General features: G+C 38.3%; 1 protein-coding gene across 1 annotated transcript in view; it reads right to left on the reverse strand.

Annotated features, from left to right (window-relative positions):
• Positions 1 to 780: 780 nt before the first annotated feature.
• TARS1 (threonyl-tRNA synthetase 1) overlaps positions 781 to 17,635 on the reverse strand; it is a 31,943-nt gene continuing 15,088 nt past the window's right edge. The window contains exons 10-19 of the mRNA XM_025436287.3: positions 17,294 to 17,392; positions 15,820 to 15,986; positions 14,730 to 14,892; positions 14,498 to 14,635; positions 7,203 to 7,280; positions 6,944 to 7,044; positions 6,717 to 6,821; positions 5,124 to 5,196; positions 2,322 to 2,436; positions 781 to 1,322 (exon numbers count right to left, since the gene is read on the reverse strand). Coding sequence (XP_025292072.1) covers positions 1,174 to 1,322; positions 2,322 to 2,436; positions 5,124 to 5,196; positions 6,717 to 6,821; positions 6,944 to 7,044; positions 7,203 to 7,280; positions 14,498 to 14,635; positions 14,730 to 14,892; positions 15,820 to 15,986; positions 17,294 to 17,392 — 1,188 coding nt within the window. The 3' untranslated portion in view covers positions 781 to 1,173. The remainder of the gene's footprint in view (positions 1,323 to 2,321; positions 2,437 to 5,123; positions 5,197 to 6,716; positions 6,822 to 6,943; positions 7,045 to 7,202; positions 7,281 to 14,497; positions 14,636 to 14,729; positions 14,893 to 15,819; positions 15,987 to 17,293; positions 17,393 to 17,635) is intronic.

Below are 17,635 nucleotides of genomic sequence, written 5' to 3' on the forward strand. Positions count from 1 at the left end.
AACCAGGGTTGGCTTTTGGACTGTGTATTATGGAAACCATTTACAATGATTTTATAATATGAATTTTTTCAAACTGAAGAAAAATTCAAATTAAGATAAAATGAATTGTGAAGAAATAAAAATCAAATACACTTTTAAAATGAATTGCAAAGTTTGGTGTCATGACTTGGGACTGCAAAGCTGTATCAGATAGATAGTTTTTCTCAAGATAGATATAAAAGTTCGTTACAAACCCATCAAAAGCTAAGTCTTAAGACTTTTGCAAGCAAGGTTTTATTATATAAAGTTTCAAAAATAATCCCTATGATTAAAGGTCTTCTTTATTAAAGTGAGGATTCATCTATGCAAAGTGACTTCATTAGAGAACTGAGAGGCTTTTCAAGATGGCTGTTAGAGGAATTAATATACATACACATAAGGAATTCCTTACTTTGTGGTGCTCACCCAATCATCATTTACCGATTGATAGAAAATTCAACAATTATCCTTTATGAGAGGACTGGGAATTCGTATAACCAGGGAGGCTATGGCCCAGAGCAGTCTGCCAGTCCCATGTATTTCTTTAAAGACTTATCTTCATCTTAAAAATTTGTGCAAATCTACTTTATATTAGATCCATGGTTGGTTTTAATGGTTTACATCCTAAAAGATGCCATCCTATGCCTGAGAAGCATCACCCCCAACTGACATCATATTAGAAAACATGGAAGAGATAAATATTGAATCACACAATTTCTTCCAGGCGGGTATATATGTATGCGAAGGACACAGCATTGGAACTTAGGTGAATTAAAGTTTTTATTATTTTTACAACATCATCTAATTCTGGTCTTTTACTTTAATCAAATCTGAAAATTTTTATTTTTCAATTGCATTAAATTTATAAAAAATATTCTCCCACATTACATTATAGCATTCCTCATGTTTTATTTCCAGTGATCCAGTGTTTATATAACAAATAAAATCATTTTAATGTCTCTTTTAATGACCTCCTTCAAATACACATTGTCTAAAACCTGTCTAGGTCACAAAATAGGTTGATCCTGCACCTATGCAGACACTGCTCAACTAGTCCAAATTCAGTATAAATTGATGTTTTCTAGAGTATAAAATTAACATTATGGAAACATTTTTCTTCTTTTCCCACTGAGCCGATCTGGGTCAGGTTCTTCATTAAAATTCTTCTTCTGCCTGTTTGCTACGGGACTGTTTGAGCTGCTGCAGCCGCTCGATGGTTTCCAAAATTGTGCGCTCTCCATGTACCTTATTATCTCTTGTACGGATATTAACGGTGCCACTGGCTTTCTCTTTTTCACCAATAACTAAAACAAAAGACACAAAGCTTTGTTAGGTGGAAGGATTTTATTGAACATTCGAACAGAAATGATCCTAGGACCTAAAAGCCACCATTATAGCTTTTGATTCACTGAAATGTTCAAATGAGCTATCAAGCCATGAAAAGACACATAGAAATCTTACTTAAATGCACATTACTAGTCAAAAGAAGCTAATCGAGAAAGGTTACATACTGTAGGATTCCAACTATAGGACACTGCGAAAAAGGCAAAACTCTGGAGACAGTTAAAAAAAAATTCAGTTGCCTGTGGTTAAGAGCAAGTGTTTTCCATGGTGCAGCATAGAGGATTTGGGGGCAGTGAAATAATTCTGTCCAAAACCATATGGTGGACACATGTCATTATATATTTGTCCAAACTCACAATGTACAAAACCCAACAGTGAACACTGATGTAATCTGTGGACTCTGTAAGGATATGTATACCCATTCGCTGCAGGATGCTGGTAGTGGAAGAGGCTGTGTCGATTTTGGGCAAGAGGTATACAAGGTAACTGTCCTTTCTCCTCAGTTGTGCTACAAACTTAAAGTACTCTAAAAAAAAATCTATTTAAGAAAAAAATAAAATAAAATGCTCAGGTGACTATGTATAGTTGGGTGACCTATTTAAAAATCTTTTCATTTAAAAGAATATATCCCTTTACAATGCTTCAAACCACAGTACTTACTTAATCCAGCCGTCTTAATAAAAACTTACAATATAAAGGAATAGGAGATAAAAGGAAAGAAGTTTTATTTTGTTTTTTTTTTTTTTGTTTTAAGGAAAGAAGATTTTTAAACAAGCCTTTAGATTATTCTTTTTCACACCAAAATTTCCCTTTGATATAACAAATGAACAAACTTATTATTTAAGAATCTGGATTAGAGGAACTAAACTGATAACCACAATTTTCTTAAGGTTAAGTCTTAATATTTCAGTGTTTTCATAAGGTTTGGCAGGTTTTCTTTGTTAAGTTTCCTTTCTTACCTAGGATGAAGTTATATTGTGCTAACTGGGCATTTCTGATCTTCTTATTTAACGTGCAGCCCGGATCCAGATCAATGTCCACCATGAATTTAGCATCATGGAATTGTTGCCGTACCTATTTAAACAGATACAGAATTCTTCAGATCTAAGATAAGAACTATATTTTGATCTTAAGTTATTTAACATGTGATTTGGGTAGTCATGCAAATATTTTTAAAAGAATGCTATTAGATATACTGAACATACATTAACTTGGGACTTCATTTTCAAAAATTAAAATGATATGTATTTTGCTCTTGAAGTAAATGTTTCAGAAAATCCTTAAAAATCAGAATTCAGGTAATCAGCTACATTTAATCACCTCTTTACAAAAGAAAATAAATCCTTCTGCAAACATATCTTAAGTTCCCTAAATAGTTGCCAAGGAAACTGCTTATCAGTCTCCATATTAATACATAATGATGGCTGTCCAGCTGAATACAGAATGTAATGTTTCTGATCTCTCAAATAGGCAGCAAATTGGTAACAAGAATTTAGCCATTGCTGTCATTTGTGTATGCAACATTTTTAAATAAAATGTTGATAGCACCAAAAATAGGCCAAAAGCATCTTAATAGCTTTTTATGTTTCTAGAGAATGAAATATAAACTGCCGCATAAAATTATCTTTTAGGGACACCTGGGTGGCTCAGCGGTTAAGAGTCTGACTTCCGCTCAGGTCGTGATCCTGGAGTCCCGGGATTGAGTTTCACATCAGGCTCACTGCATGGAGCCTGCTTCTCCCTCTGCCTGTGTCTCTGCCTCTCTATCTCTCTGTGTCTCTCATGAATAAATAAAATCTTTAAAAAATAAAATAAAATATCTTTTAACACTAATTATTTAATAACTTTTTAAATATTTTATTTATTTAATAACTATGTGATCTAAAAGAACTCTGTAAGAAAAACAAAATAGAACTCTACAATAGTAATTTAAGTAAAAGAAAATAATCATGTTTAAGAAATACTAAAAGAGAATTTTTTTCTTTCTGAACAGATACTTTTTGATTAAATGAAAGCTTTTTTTTTTTTAATAGAGAGCATGCAAGCAGAGGTGGGAGGGTTTTAGGGGGAGAGGGAGACAGAGAATCTTAAACAGATGCAGGGCTCGATCTCATAAACCTGAGATCACAACATGAATCAAAATCAAGAGTCAGATGCTTAACCTACTGAGTCACCCTGGCAGCCTACAAAGAAATCCTCTTAAATCAAAGAGCCAGATAAAATTGAGATTTCTTGAAATAAACTTCCAGGAATCTAAAGTTTGGCAATCTACATTAGAGATTATTCCATGTCTTTTTTTCTCCCCTCAAAGATACCAGTTCCACTTTACCATCTATGTTTTTGTATATTAAATAGCAAACAATGTTTTCAATATTTTTCCTTTTCAAAAAAACACTAAATTTTATTAATTGTAAGTTAAATTAAACTAGATTAAAATTTTCATCTACCTGACAACCAATTACCACTAATAGAACAAAAAGGTTTGAATAAACCATTTTTATTTCACTAATAGGTTGTTTCGTCGAAGTGATCATTAACCAATTCTACTGGGATTTTTAACTATGCAAATTTCAGAAGGGTTCTTACACAGTTTATTAAGAGTACCAAGATAAGACTGCACTTTCACCTATAACCTATTATAAAGAATAAAGCACTAGTGTTTTAGTTTCTTAACATGGGCCCTTACATGCACGTGAGTCACACTACTCTGGAACTGAGGAAGTGGAATGATAATCACAGGCTATTTAGCACCTCTGGTTTCCGGTCATTCAGTATCAGTAAGTGCTCCCCGACCGGTGTCCACGCAAGATAACCAAAATCCCCATCCCTGTGTAATTCCAAATGCCACCCTGCCATTGATGGAATGAGGGCAAGTCAGTACTGTCTCCAGTTGAGAAATAAGTTATTTAATTACAGACTTTTCTCCTACCATGTGAGCTTTCATAATGCAAAAAAGATAAAGAACAATTAACTATAGAACATAACTGATTTTCATCATCGATAACCAAAACTACTGTGTGCAATTGCAGAAATATAGTATGTCTGAATGGTTTGCTTTTCAGTTGATCTAATGTCCATGAATTTTTTAAGACAGTTAAGACCTTACTGCAATTTATTCTGATGATCTAGAACCATCATGGTTTTAGTGTTACAATATTGTTCCCTGGTATTTAGATTTGTGTTTTAACTAGCCAGTTTATTACTTTTAGCTTGCAATTATGAAACAATGCTTAATTGTAGCACAACTTTTAATGATCTGAAATTCCTTAGTAGGGAATTGTCCCTACAACAGAACAGATTGTTGGTCTAGTCTATAAGGTGTAAAGTATATGAATAGCTATTTACGTATCTGTTAGTAGCTTTTTGATGGGTAGGGCAAAATATGCATATGGCATTCCATAAACCTAAAAAAAAATTTGTAAATAATTGAAGAAATTTACATTACAAATATGAAGCAAAATTACTCTTCCAAAGAGCTGCTTAAATTGCATTATGCATCTGAAATTACATATCATACTGGGGCATTCACACAATTTCTTCATACTAAACACTAAAATATACAAGAGTATATAAAACACCATCCAAATTATGTCTTCTGATCATGTAACAGAAGAGTCTGAAAGAGGTAATGTGATCTATTCAGAAATAGTAACATTTCTCTATACCAGGGGCAGCTTGATCTACCAAGGATACGTATAGCTTAGGAGATTTGAAAAGCTGAGTGATTCTAAATTGAAAGAAAAGTTGTTTTTAAGGATTACCTTTTGGGCATATTCATCACACGTTGGTCCCACTGGAACTACCATTACCTGGCGAGGAGACAGCCAGAAGGGCCTTTCAAAGAAATATCATTATCAGTATATTTTCCTGAAATATGTAAGGGCCACTTTAAAAAACTCCCCTCACCCCCCAATATCCAGGAAAGACTAAAGGGAGCAGATTCTGGAGCAGAAAGGGAACCTTAACTCAGGAAAACTAAGGTTTGATTTGCTAGGCAGATGGCAAAGCACACTGAGGGCAGGGATGATGCCCTGCATGTCAACATATCAGGAAACAGAACCCCATGCACCAGCTGCCAGAGGGGTTAACAAAGAACTACATTTAGTGATTCACTGTTTAACATTATCTTACTAATTATTCTTCATGGCGGACATGGACCAGACCATGCCTTCAGGTATTCAAGATCCATTTTGCAGGATTCAACAAACTGTAATTGATGATAACTAGTGACAGTATTGGATAAAAATGAGTGTTCTCACATCTTTTTTTTTTTTCTTTCCTCAAAGGTAGACTGCCACCTGCAGCGCCTCATTTGATTATGTCTGGAGTCTTGCAAGCCTGACTGCCCTGTGTTCTCCTGTTTTCACTTATTAAAAACTGATCATTTGTAATTCCACCTTTGGAGTATTTCATGTGTCAAATCCTCTCTTTGATGCAGATATTAGACTAGTGTTTCTCTTCCTTGCTCCTCTATTTTGAATTGTTTTATTACATTGTACCTGAACTGGCTTTAAACCACCTATCACAGGTTTGACATAGCAATCTGCTGAGGATCGCCCTATTCTCTAGATACCATGTATAAAATGTTTTCCCTATTTGATCTGAAACAGAACTGAAGAGAGATTCTCCAGTTCATTTCTCTGACAAGTATGACAAACTCCCCTTAATGTCCAAACTAACCAAATTACAAATAAAACTGAAATTACTACAATACGAAGATAAAACAGATTTACATTTTTACAAAACTTTTGCATCAATACAATTAATACGGCAGACTCTACAAAACAGGTGTTTTATCACCTTGTGTGGCTTTCAGTTGCCTTTACAAATTGTGGGCCCAGACAAAACAGCTTAAAAATAAAATGGAACTTATGTGCTCATCCCCTGCCAACAAAAGCATAATCTTGTAGTAACAAGACAAAAAATGTTGGTCAGTTTGGATTCTGTACTTCCAATTAAAAATGTAACTGGCTTCCAAAGGATGTCAAAATACCCACTGATTATAATCAGCAATACTCAACAAGGTAAGCCCAAAGCCTACTTTTGTTCACTCAGACAAAAACATCAAAACCACATTAATCCCACAACAACAAATGTGCTTCTTTGTGTTAACTCCTAATTAGAAAGTATTATATAACATTCAAACAAATGGAGTTCTGAAATAAAAATAATTACTAATAATTATTCTTAAAGCAAAAATTTCGGTTTCAGTTAGGATTCCTTAGTGAACACTTGCCATTAACTAGAAGTGACCAATCAGATCATCTCCTTTTCCACCACAAAACTAAACTGAACAGCAGACATTTCTTCAAGTCAATTTACATTGTCCAGACAAAAACAATGACAAAAATTACCATTTGCCGCCATAGTTTTCAGTGAGGATAGCAATCATTCTTTCCACTGACCCCAAGATGGCTCTATGAACAATCACTGGCCTTTTCTTATCATCACCATCATGGCTACATAGAAAAAAAATGTTTTAATGTGGATATGTGTACATATATATATACACACACACACATATATATCCCTTTATATTCCTCTAAAAACAAAATACCCAGAGCAGACAGCAGAAACTCACCTTACAAAAGTAAGATTAAATCTGATGGGCAACTGAAAATCCAACTGGATTGTTGCACACTGGTGGAACCGACCAATTGCGTCTTTAATCTGTATGTCAATCTAAGAAGTAAAGACTGAGTTATTTTTAAGATGCTGCCTAGATTAAAGCTAACTCAGTGTTATAACAGGACAGGCTTGTTTGCTTGCTTTCTAATTTAAAGTAGGTCTTCTTCACCCCAACATAAAAATCATGTTATTCAAATACACTTTATACTGACCTTTGGGCCATAAAAAGCTCCATCTCCAGGATTTAACTCCCACTTCTCACCAAATTCATTCAGACTGTTTTCAAGTTGCTAAGGATAAAGCAAAATGATTTTTATTTTCGTCATCTGCAACTTCTGTTCCAGCCTAAGACTAAAAAAACACTGTGATTAGTTTTATGAGTCCCTAGTCTCTGCACTAGAATTCTGTCCACCTAAACACAGTCACACACAAATCCCTTTTTCTGAGACATAACGGATATACAGCACTGTGTAAGTTTAAAAAGTACAGCGCGGGGGGAGGAGCAAGATGGCGGAAGAGTAGGGTCTCCAAATCACCTGTCTCCACCAAACTACCTAGAAAACCTTCAAATTATCCTGAAAATCTATGAATTCGGCCTGAGATTTAAAGAGAGACCAGCTGGAATGCGACAGTGAGAAGAGTTCGCGCATCTATCAAGGTAGGAAGACGGGGAAAAAGAAGTAAAGGAACAAAGGCCTCCAAGGGGGAGGGGCCCGAGAGGAGCCGGGCTGAGGCCGGGGCGAGTGTCCCCAGGACAGGAGAGCCCCGTCCCGGAGACGCAGGAGCTGCACCGACCTTCCCGGGGGAAAGGGGCTCGCGGGGAGTTGGAGCAGGACCCCAGGAGGGCGGGGATGCCCTCGGGCTCCCCGGGACAGTAACAGCAACTGCGCGCCCAGGAGAGTGCGCCGAGCTCCCTAAGGGCTGCAGCGCGCACGGCGGGACCCGGCGGGACCCGGAGCAGCTGAAGGGGCTCGGGCGGCGGCTCCGCGGAGGGGGCTGCGCGGCCCCGGGAGCAGCTCGGAGGGGCTCGGGCAGAGGAAGAGGCTCCGTGCAGAGGGGCCTGCGCGGTTCCAGGAGCAGCTCGGAGGGGCTCGGGCGGCGGCTCCGCGGAGGGGGCTGCGGGGCGGGAGCGCGAATCCACCAGCGCAGGCTCCGGAGCACAGGGCGCCGGGACACAGCCCAGGATCCCGCCTCCCCCGGGACAGGCAGAGGCCGGGAGGGCCCAGGACAGCAAGGACGCTCCTGCCCCAGCTGAGCACATCAGCGGCCCCGCCCCGGAGCCTCCAGGCCCTGCAGACGGAGAGCTCCGGAGTTCCTGCGGGGGCTGAATCCAGGTTTCCAGAGCTGCCCCGCCACTGGGGCTGTTCCTCCTGCGGCCTCACGGGGTAAACAACCCCCACCGAGCCCTGCACCAGGCAGGGGCACAGCAGCTCCCCCAACTGCTAACACCTGAAAATCAGCACAACAGGCCCCTCCCCCAGAACACCAGCTAGACGGACAACTTCCAGGAGAAGCCAAGGGACTTAAAGTACACAGAATCAGAAGATACTCCCCGGTGGTTCTTTTTTTGTTTGTTTGTTTTTGTTTTGTTTTGCTTTTTGATTTGTTTCCTTCCCCCACCCCCCTTTTTTTTCTCCTTTCTTTTTCTTTCTTTTTCTTTTTTTTTTTTTTTTTTTTCTATTTTCGTTTTTTTGTTTTTTTTTTTTTTTTTCTTTTTCTTCCCTTTTTTTTTTTCTCTTTCTCTTTTCTTTCCTTCTTTCTCTCCTTTTTCTCTTTTTCCCAATACAACTTGCTTTTGGCCACTCTGCACTGAGCAAAATGACTAGAAGGAAAACCTCACCTCAAAAGAAAGAATCAGAAACAGTCCTCTCTCCCACAGAGTTACAAAATCTGGATTACAATTCAATGTCAGAAAGCCAATTCAGAAGCACTATTATACAGCTACTGGTGGCTCTAGAAAAAAGTATAAAGGACTCAAGAGACTTCATGACTGCAGAATTTAGAGCTAATCAGGCAGAAATTAAAAATCAATTGAATGAGATGCAATCCAAACTAGAAGTCCTAACGACGAGGGTTAACGAGGTGGAAGAACGAGTGAGTGACCTAGAAGACAAGTTGATAGCAAAGAGGGAAACTGAGGAAAAAAGAGACAAACAATTAAAAGACCATGAAGATAGATTAAGGGAAATAAACGACAGCCTGAGGAAGAAAAACCTACGTTTAATTGGGGTTCCCGAGGGCGCCGAAAGGGACAGAGGGCCAGAATATGTATTTGAACAAATTCTAGCTGAAAACTTTCCTAATCTGGGAAGGGAAACAGGCATTCAGATCCAGGAAATAGAGAGATCCCCCCCTAAAATCAATAAAAACCGTTCAACACCTCGACATTTAATTGTGAAGCTTGCAAATTCCAAAGATAAGGAGAAGATCCTTAAAGCAGCAAGAGACAAGAAATCCCTGACTTTTATGGGGAGGAGTATTAGGGTAACAGCAGACCTCTCCACAGAGACCTGGCAGGCCAGAAAGGGCTGGCAGGATATATTCAGGGTCCTAAAGGAGAAGAACATGCAACCAAGAATACTTTATCCAGCAAGGCTCTCATTCAAAATGGAAGGAGAGATAAAGAGCTTCCAAGACAGGCAGCAACTAAAAGAATATGTGACCTCCAAACCAGCTCTGCAAGAAATTTTAAGGGGGCCTCTTAAAATTCCCCTTTAAGAAGAAGTTCAGTGGAACAGTCCACAAAAACAAAGACTGAATAGATATCATGATGACACTAAACTCATATCTCTCAATAGTAACTCTGAATGTGAACGGGCTTAATGACCCCATCAAAAGGCGCAGGGTTTCAGACTGGATAAAAAAGCAGCACCCATCTATTTGCTGTCTACAAGAGACTCATTTTAGACAGAAGGACACCTACAGCCTGAAAATAAAAGGTTGGAGAACCATTTACCATTCGAATGGTCCTCAAAAGAAAGCAGGGGTAGCCATCCTTATATCAGATAAACTAAAATTTACCCCAAAGACTGTAGTGAGAGATGAAGAGGGACACTATATCATACTTAAAGGATCTATTCAACAAGAGGACTTAACAATCCTCAATATATATGCTCCGAATGTGGGAGCTGCCAAATATATAAATCAATTATTAACCAAAGTGAAGAAATACTTAGATAATAATACACTTATACTTGGTGACTTCAATCTAGCTCTTTCTATACTTGATAGGTCTTCTAAGCAAAACATCTCCAAAGAAACGAGAGCTTTAAATGATACACTGGACCAGATGGATTTCACAGATATCTACAGAACTTTACATCCAAACTCAACTGAATACACATTCTTCTCAAGCGCACATGGAACTTTCTCCAGAATAGACCACATATTGGGTCACAAATCGGGTCTGAACCGATACCAAAAGATTGGGATTGTCCCCTGCATATTCTCGGACCATAATGCCTTGAAATTAGAACTAAATCACAACAAGAAGTTTGGAAGGACCTCAAACACATGGAGGTTAAGGACCATCCTGCTAAAAGATAAAAGGGTCAACCAGGAAATTAAGGAAGAATTAAAAAGATTCATGGAAACTAATGAGAATGAAGATACAACCGTTCAAAATCTTTGGGATGCAGCAAAAGCAGTCCTAAGGGGGAAATACATCGCAATACAAGCATCCATTCAAAAACTGGAAAGAACTCAAATACAAAAGCTAACCTTACACATAAAGGAGCTAGAGAAAAAACAGCAAATAGATCCTACACCCAAGAGAAGAAGGGAGATAATAAAGATTCGAGCAGAACTCAACGAAATCGAGACCAGAAGAACTGTGGAACAGATCAACAGAACCAGGAGTTGGTTCTTTGAAAGAATTAATAAGATAGATAAACCATTAGCCAGCCTTATTAAAAAGAAGAGAGAGAAGACTCAAATTAATAAAATCATGAATGAGAAAGGAGAGATCACTACCAACACCAAGGAAATACAAACGATTTTAAAAACATATTATGAACAGCTCTACGCCAATAAATTAGGCAATCTAGAAGAAATGGACGCATTCCTGGAAAGCCACAAACTACCAAAACTGGAACAGGAAGAAATAGAAAACCTGAACAGGCCAATAACCAGGGAGGAAATTGAAGCAGTCATCAAAAACCTCCCAAGACACAAGAGTCCAGGGCCAGATGGCTTCCCAGGAGAATTTTATCAAACGTTTAAAGAAGAAATCATACCTATTCTCCTAAAGCTGTTTGGAAAGATAGAAAGAGATGGAGTACTTCCAAATTCGTTCTATGAAGCCAGCATCACCTTAATTCCAAAGCCAGACAAAGACCCCGCCAAAAAGGAGAATTACAGACCAATATCCCTGATGAACATGGATGCAAAAATTCTCAACAAGATACTGGCCAATAGGATCCAACAGTACATTAAGAAAATTATTCACCATGACCAAGTAGGATTTATCCCTGGGACACAAGGCTGGTTCAACACCCGTAAAACAATCAATGTGATTCATCATATCAGCAAGAGAAAAACCAAGAACCATATGATCCTCTCATTGGATGCAGAGAAAGCATTTGACAAAATACAGCATCCATTCCTGATCAAAACTCTTCAAAGTGTAGGGATAGAGGGAACATTCCTCGACATCTTAAAAGCCATCTATGAAAAGCCCACAGCAAATATCATTCTCAATGGGGAAGCACTGGGAGCCTTTCCCCTAAGATCAGGAACAAGACAGGGATGTCCACTCTCACCACTGCTATTCAACATAGTACTGGAAGTCCTAGCCTCAGCAATCAGACAACAAAAAGACATTAAAGGCATTCAAATTGGCAAAGAAGAAGTCAAACTCTCTCTCTTCGCCGATGACATGATACTCTACATAGAAAACCCAAAAGTCTCCACCCCAAGATTGCTAGAACTCATACAGCAATTCGGTAGCGTGGCAGGATACAAAATCAATGCCCAGAAGTCAGTGGCATTTCTATACACTAACAATGAGACAGAAGAAAGAGAAATTAAGGAGTCAATCCCATTTACAATTGCACCCAAAAGCATAAGATACCTAGGAATAAACCTCACCAAAGATGTAAAGGATCTATACCCTCAAAACTATAGAACACTTCTGAAAGAAATTGAGGAAGACACAAAGAGATGGAAAAATATTCCATGCTCATGGATTGGCAGAATTAATATTGTGAAAATGTCAATGTTACCCAGGGCAATATACACGTTTAATGCAATCCCTATCAAAATACCATGGACTTTCTTCAGAGAATTAGAACAAATTATTTTAAGATTTGTGTGGAATCAGAAAAGACCCCGAATAGCCAGGGGAATTTTAAAAAAGAAAACCATATCTGGGGGCATCACAATGCCAGATTTCAGGTTGTACTACAAAGCTGTGGTCATCAAGACAGTGTGGTACTGGCACAAAAACAGACACATAGATCAGTGGAACAGAATAGAGAATCCAGAAGTGGACCCTGAACTTTATGGGCAACTAATATTCGATAAAGGAGGAAAGACTATCCATTGGAAGAAAGACAGTCTCTTCAATAAATGGTGCTGGGAAAATTGGACATCCACATGCAGAAGAATGAAACTAGACCACTCCCTTTCACCATACACAAAGATAAACTCAAAATGGATGAAAGATCTAAATGTGAGACAAGATTCCATCAAAATCCTAGAGAAGAACACAGGCAACACCCTTTTTGAACTCGGCCATAGTAACTTCTTGCAAGATACATCCACAAAGGCAAAAGAAACAAAAGCAAAAATGAACTATTGGGACTTCATCAAGATAAGAAGCTTTTGCACAGCAAAGGATACAGTCAACAAAACTCAAAGACAACCTACAGAATGGGAGAAGATATTTGCAAATGACATATCAGATAAAGGGCTAGTTTCCAAGATCTATAAAGAACTTATTAAACTCAACACCAAAGAAACAAACAATCCAATCATGAAATGGGCAAAAGACATGAACAGAAATCTCACAGAGGAAGACATAGACATGGCCAACATGCATATGAGAAAATGCTCTGCATCACTTGCCATCAGGGAAATACAAATCAAAACTACAATGAGATACCACCTCACACCAGTGAGAATGGGGAAAATTAACAAGGCAGGAAACAACAAATGTTGGAGAGGATGCGGAGAAAAGGGAACCCTCCTACACTGTTGGTGGGAATGTGAACTGGTGCAGCCACTCTGGAAAACTGTGTGGAGGTTCCTCAAACAGTTAAAAATATACCTGCCCTACGACCCAGCAATTGCACTGTTGGGGATTTACCCCAAAGATACAAATGCAATGAAACGCCGGGACACCTGCACCCCGATGTTTCTAGCAGCAATGGCCACGATAGCCAAACTGTGGAAGGAGCCTCGGTGTCCAACGAAAGATGAATGGATAAAGAAGATGTGGTTTATGTATACAATGGAATATTACTCAGCTATTAGAAATGACAAATACCCACCATTTGCTTCAACGTGGATGGAACTGGAGGGTATTATGCTGAGTGAAGTAAGTCAGTCGGAGAAGGACAAACATTATATGTTCTCATTCATTTGGGGAATATAAATAATAGTGAAAGGGAAAACAAGGGAAGGGAGAAGAAATGTGTGGGAAATATCAGAAAGGGAGACAGAACGTAAAGACTGCTAACTCTGGGAAACGAACTAGGGGTGGTAGAAGGGGAGGAGGGCGGGGGGTGGGAGTGAATGGGTGACGGGCACTGGGTGTTATTCTGTATGTTAGTAAATTGAACACCAATAATAAAAAAAAAAATAAAATAAAAAAAAAAAAAAAAAAAAAAAAAAAAAAAAAAAGTACAGCGCGATGGTCTGATTTACATTTACTTAGACTCATCGAACATCCATCATCTCAGACAGACACAATAAAAAGAAAAGAGAGGGCAGCCCGGGTGGCTCAATGGTTTAGCACCTGCCTTGGCCCAGGGCGTGATCCTGGAGACCCAGGATCGAGTCCCACGTCAGGCTCCCTGCACAGAGCCTGCTTCTTTCTCGGCCTGTGTCTTTGCCTCTGTCTCTCTCTCTCTCTCTCATATAAATAAATAAAATATTTTTTAAAAAATAAAAATAAAAAATAAAAAAAAGAAAAAGAAAAAAGAGAAGAGAAAAAAAACATGTTCTTCCTGTGATGAGAACCCCCAGGATTTGCTCTCTGATGAACCTTCCTGTGTATACACAGCAGTGTTCGCTACAGTCATCTCGATGTCTAGTATCTGTTCTCATGATTGGAAGTTTTTATCTTTGGACCATCTTTCTCCAATTCTACCCTTTTATAAGTTACAGCTAGAAGACCGAAGTTATTTAGCATAACTTAACATAAAATCATACATAAACTAACTTGCTCAAACTCAGGAGCCATTTCCATTTTCTTTGCTTTTAGCCATTTAAAGAGGCTTGTGTTTCTTGGAACAAGTTAATTTCAGTCCAATAGTATTCAAGCATGCTGAAAAACACCACTTACTTTCTCAGCTTGATTCCATACTTCAATATCTCCAAGGTATTTTTCTGGTCGAGTAGATAGGTTCAGTTTAAAAGAAAATCCAAATATGCTATATACTGTACGTAGAAAATCCAAACAACCTTTTATTTCATCTTCAATCTTTATATTAAAAAAAAGAAAAAAGACAACAGTAACTTTCCTGGACTTTCTTCACAATTATTTCAAAATATTTTATCCCAGAGTCTCATAATACCTGCTCTATGGCACAGAATATGTGAGCATCATCCTGTTGGAATCTTCGTACCCGCGTGAGTCCCGTGAGTGCTCCCGACAACTCATTCCTATGAAGTACCCCAAAATCGGCTATCCGCAGAGGCAACTCTCGCCAGGATCTTGGCCGATGATCAAACATAAGGCTGAAGAAGAAAATGAAAACCCATTGATATTTAATTTCCAAGAATAAAACTGCTTTTCTACTTTATGAAAGGCTATACATATAAACAACATTTCTCAAATTCTGGACTTCATGTAAGCACTTGCAGAAATAAATAAATTATAATACAACAATACACAACCAAGAGAGAATAAAAACGGATTCCCATGGGTCTGGAGTCAAATCCTTGTGCTCAATACTTCCATTAATTTGAAGGCTGCTTTCAGTGCTCATATAAAAAAAAAAAAAAAAATCTTAGTTCCATACTAATCATTTAATATACTGGAAACCAAAGACTGTGCTTTCTTGTCACTCCTAAAACTGCTTCAGTTCTGTCAGTCTGAAGATGCTTCAGCAACTTTAGAGAATCTGGGAAAACTAAGAACAAACCTAGTTGGTTCCCTGACTTACAACCCAGCTCCCTCAGGGAGACTCCTCTCACCCCTCACCGTCAAGGCCCCACTGCTAGGAGCTGTACAGACCGAGCTAGTGGTGGCCACAGCTCCCTAGTCTTCTCCTGAAGCCTCTCTTCATCTAACTTTCAAGGATAGAAAGTGGAACAGCTGCAAAGTGAGGAAAATCTCCCAAGGAAGTCAATTCATTAGCAGTAAGTTTTAAAAGAACGTTTAAGGAAAAAAAAAAACATCTAGAGAACTGCTATGTCCGCATTCAGTCTCCCTGCTTTATATTCCGCCCATTTGCTATTACCCCACTACCATTCTTGAATGTCTACATATCTGAGGATCTAAGTGGGCATGAAAGATGTTATGGTAGTACAATAACATTACATTTAAATATTCTTCTGATTCCATAATTTGTTTTAAATAGAAATTCTTTCAAAGGAGGGAGAGCAACGCAGGACAAATTGCAGCATGGGAAACTTTGATAGAAACTCAAAGCCGCTGAATACCAGTGTCCTGGGCAATTCATGGGTTTCAGAGCAAACAACTCCTTCTCCACCTCAAAGGAGAACATGTTCTCGCTATAGTGTTGCCAGTGGCCCGAGGTCATCCAGAGTCGGCTATTGTAGATGTTTGGGGTGACCACCTCCTGGAATCCTCGTTTCCTATACTCACTCTGTGAGAAAACAAACATAACAGGTAGGAAATAGAAGTTCATACTTCTGGTGGGAATAAAATTTAAAGAGCAATTTTATACTATGTAGTGAAGTTTTCAAGGTGGACATATGCTATAATCTAGAAATTCCACTTGGAGGTATACACCAAAGAAACTCCTGCACCTATACATAAGGAGGCCTATCAAAACAATGCTACTCTAGTACAATTAGTAATATAAGAAAATTAGAAAGTACATCAGTGTCTATCAATAAAGGAATCGGCATAGTATGGTAGTTACAGAATAGAATTAAGTAACAAGTGAAAATAAACAGGATTTTAAAAATATTATGATTTTTGCATTAGGCAGACTGATACAAAATGAGACTTCATGTATGTAAATCTGAACTACACAAACACAAATTTAGGGCACATATGTATGAGGTAGATATAAAATAACATGAATCTATGCCAACTTCAAAGAAGAGTTTCTGCTAGGAAAAAGAGGGAAATGGATCAAAAGGGGTTCTAAAAGGGAACTTTTTTCTTTACAAGTATTACTTCAATAAAAAAAAAAATGTGAAGCAGGGATGCTGGGTGGCTAAGTGGCTGGGTGTCTGCCTTAAGCTCAGGGTGTGATCTCGGGTCTGGGATTGAGTCCCGCAGCAGGCTTCCTGTGAGGAGCCTGCTTCTCCCTCTGCCTGTGTCTCTGCCCCTCTCTCTCTGTGTCCCTCATGAATAAATAAATAAAATCTTTAAAAAAAATCTGAAGCAAATATAGCCCAACATACATGTATGGTAAATCAGGTGGGGAGTATGCAGGTGGTGGCGGTATTATTCTTTACAAACCTGAGCCTAAAAGACTTCATATAAAGAATTTAAAAAGCAATGTAAAGACTAACTTGTTTTTTTTGAGGAAAATACAAAGAGTGTACAGAGCTCCCATGTAAAGGGTTGCAGGTCCCACTTCAAGGTCACTAGCTTCTCTATTATGTACCCATGTATAAGGACAAAATCATGTATTAAGAGGAAGGATTTTTTTTTAAAGTAGGATCCATGCCCAGCATGGGCCCAATGTAGGGTTCAAACATGACCCTGTTATCAAGACCTGAGCTAAGATCAAGAGTCCAGATGCTTAACTGACTGCGCCACCCAAGTGCCCCAGGGGGAAGGAATTTTTTAAACATTTTATGAAAATTCTCATTTGCATTTTTATTCTCTTAAATGTTTCCTCTCAAATACAAGATTAACTTTCCTTTTGGCGGAACTTATTTAATATAATCAACTTCTATCTTAAATTTACAAAAGAAAATAATGAATATGGTTTACCCTGATGAATTCAATAAGGGTATTATAAATGTATGCTCCCTTCGGCAGGAAAAAGCAACTTCCAGGGCTGAGTTCGTGAAAGAAATATAGTTCTTGGTCCTAAGTAAAAGAAAAGCAAAAGAATGTTTATATATGCATGTAGTATCAACATAAACTTCAGTGTTCCTGCGTTCAGAATACTACTGTAATAGCTCATATTTTAATATGTCATTCCTGAATCAAAGAAAATACTGTCAACATTTCTGGTGTACAATTCAATAGCATAGAATTGCAGTGGATTTACAACTCTGCACAAGTATGTTCTCTGACTGTTACATTCCTGAATCCAATCAAGTTTACCCA

This window comes from Canis lupus, chromosome 4, assembly GCF_003254725.2.
Source record: "Canis lupus dingo isolate Sandy chromosome 4, ASM325472v2, whole genome shotgun sequence".
Taxonomy (NCBI): domain Eukaryota; kingdom Metazoa; phylum Chordata; class Mammalia; order Carnivora; family Canidae; genus Canis; species Canis lupus.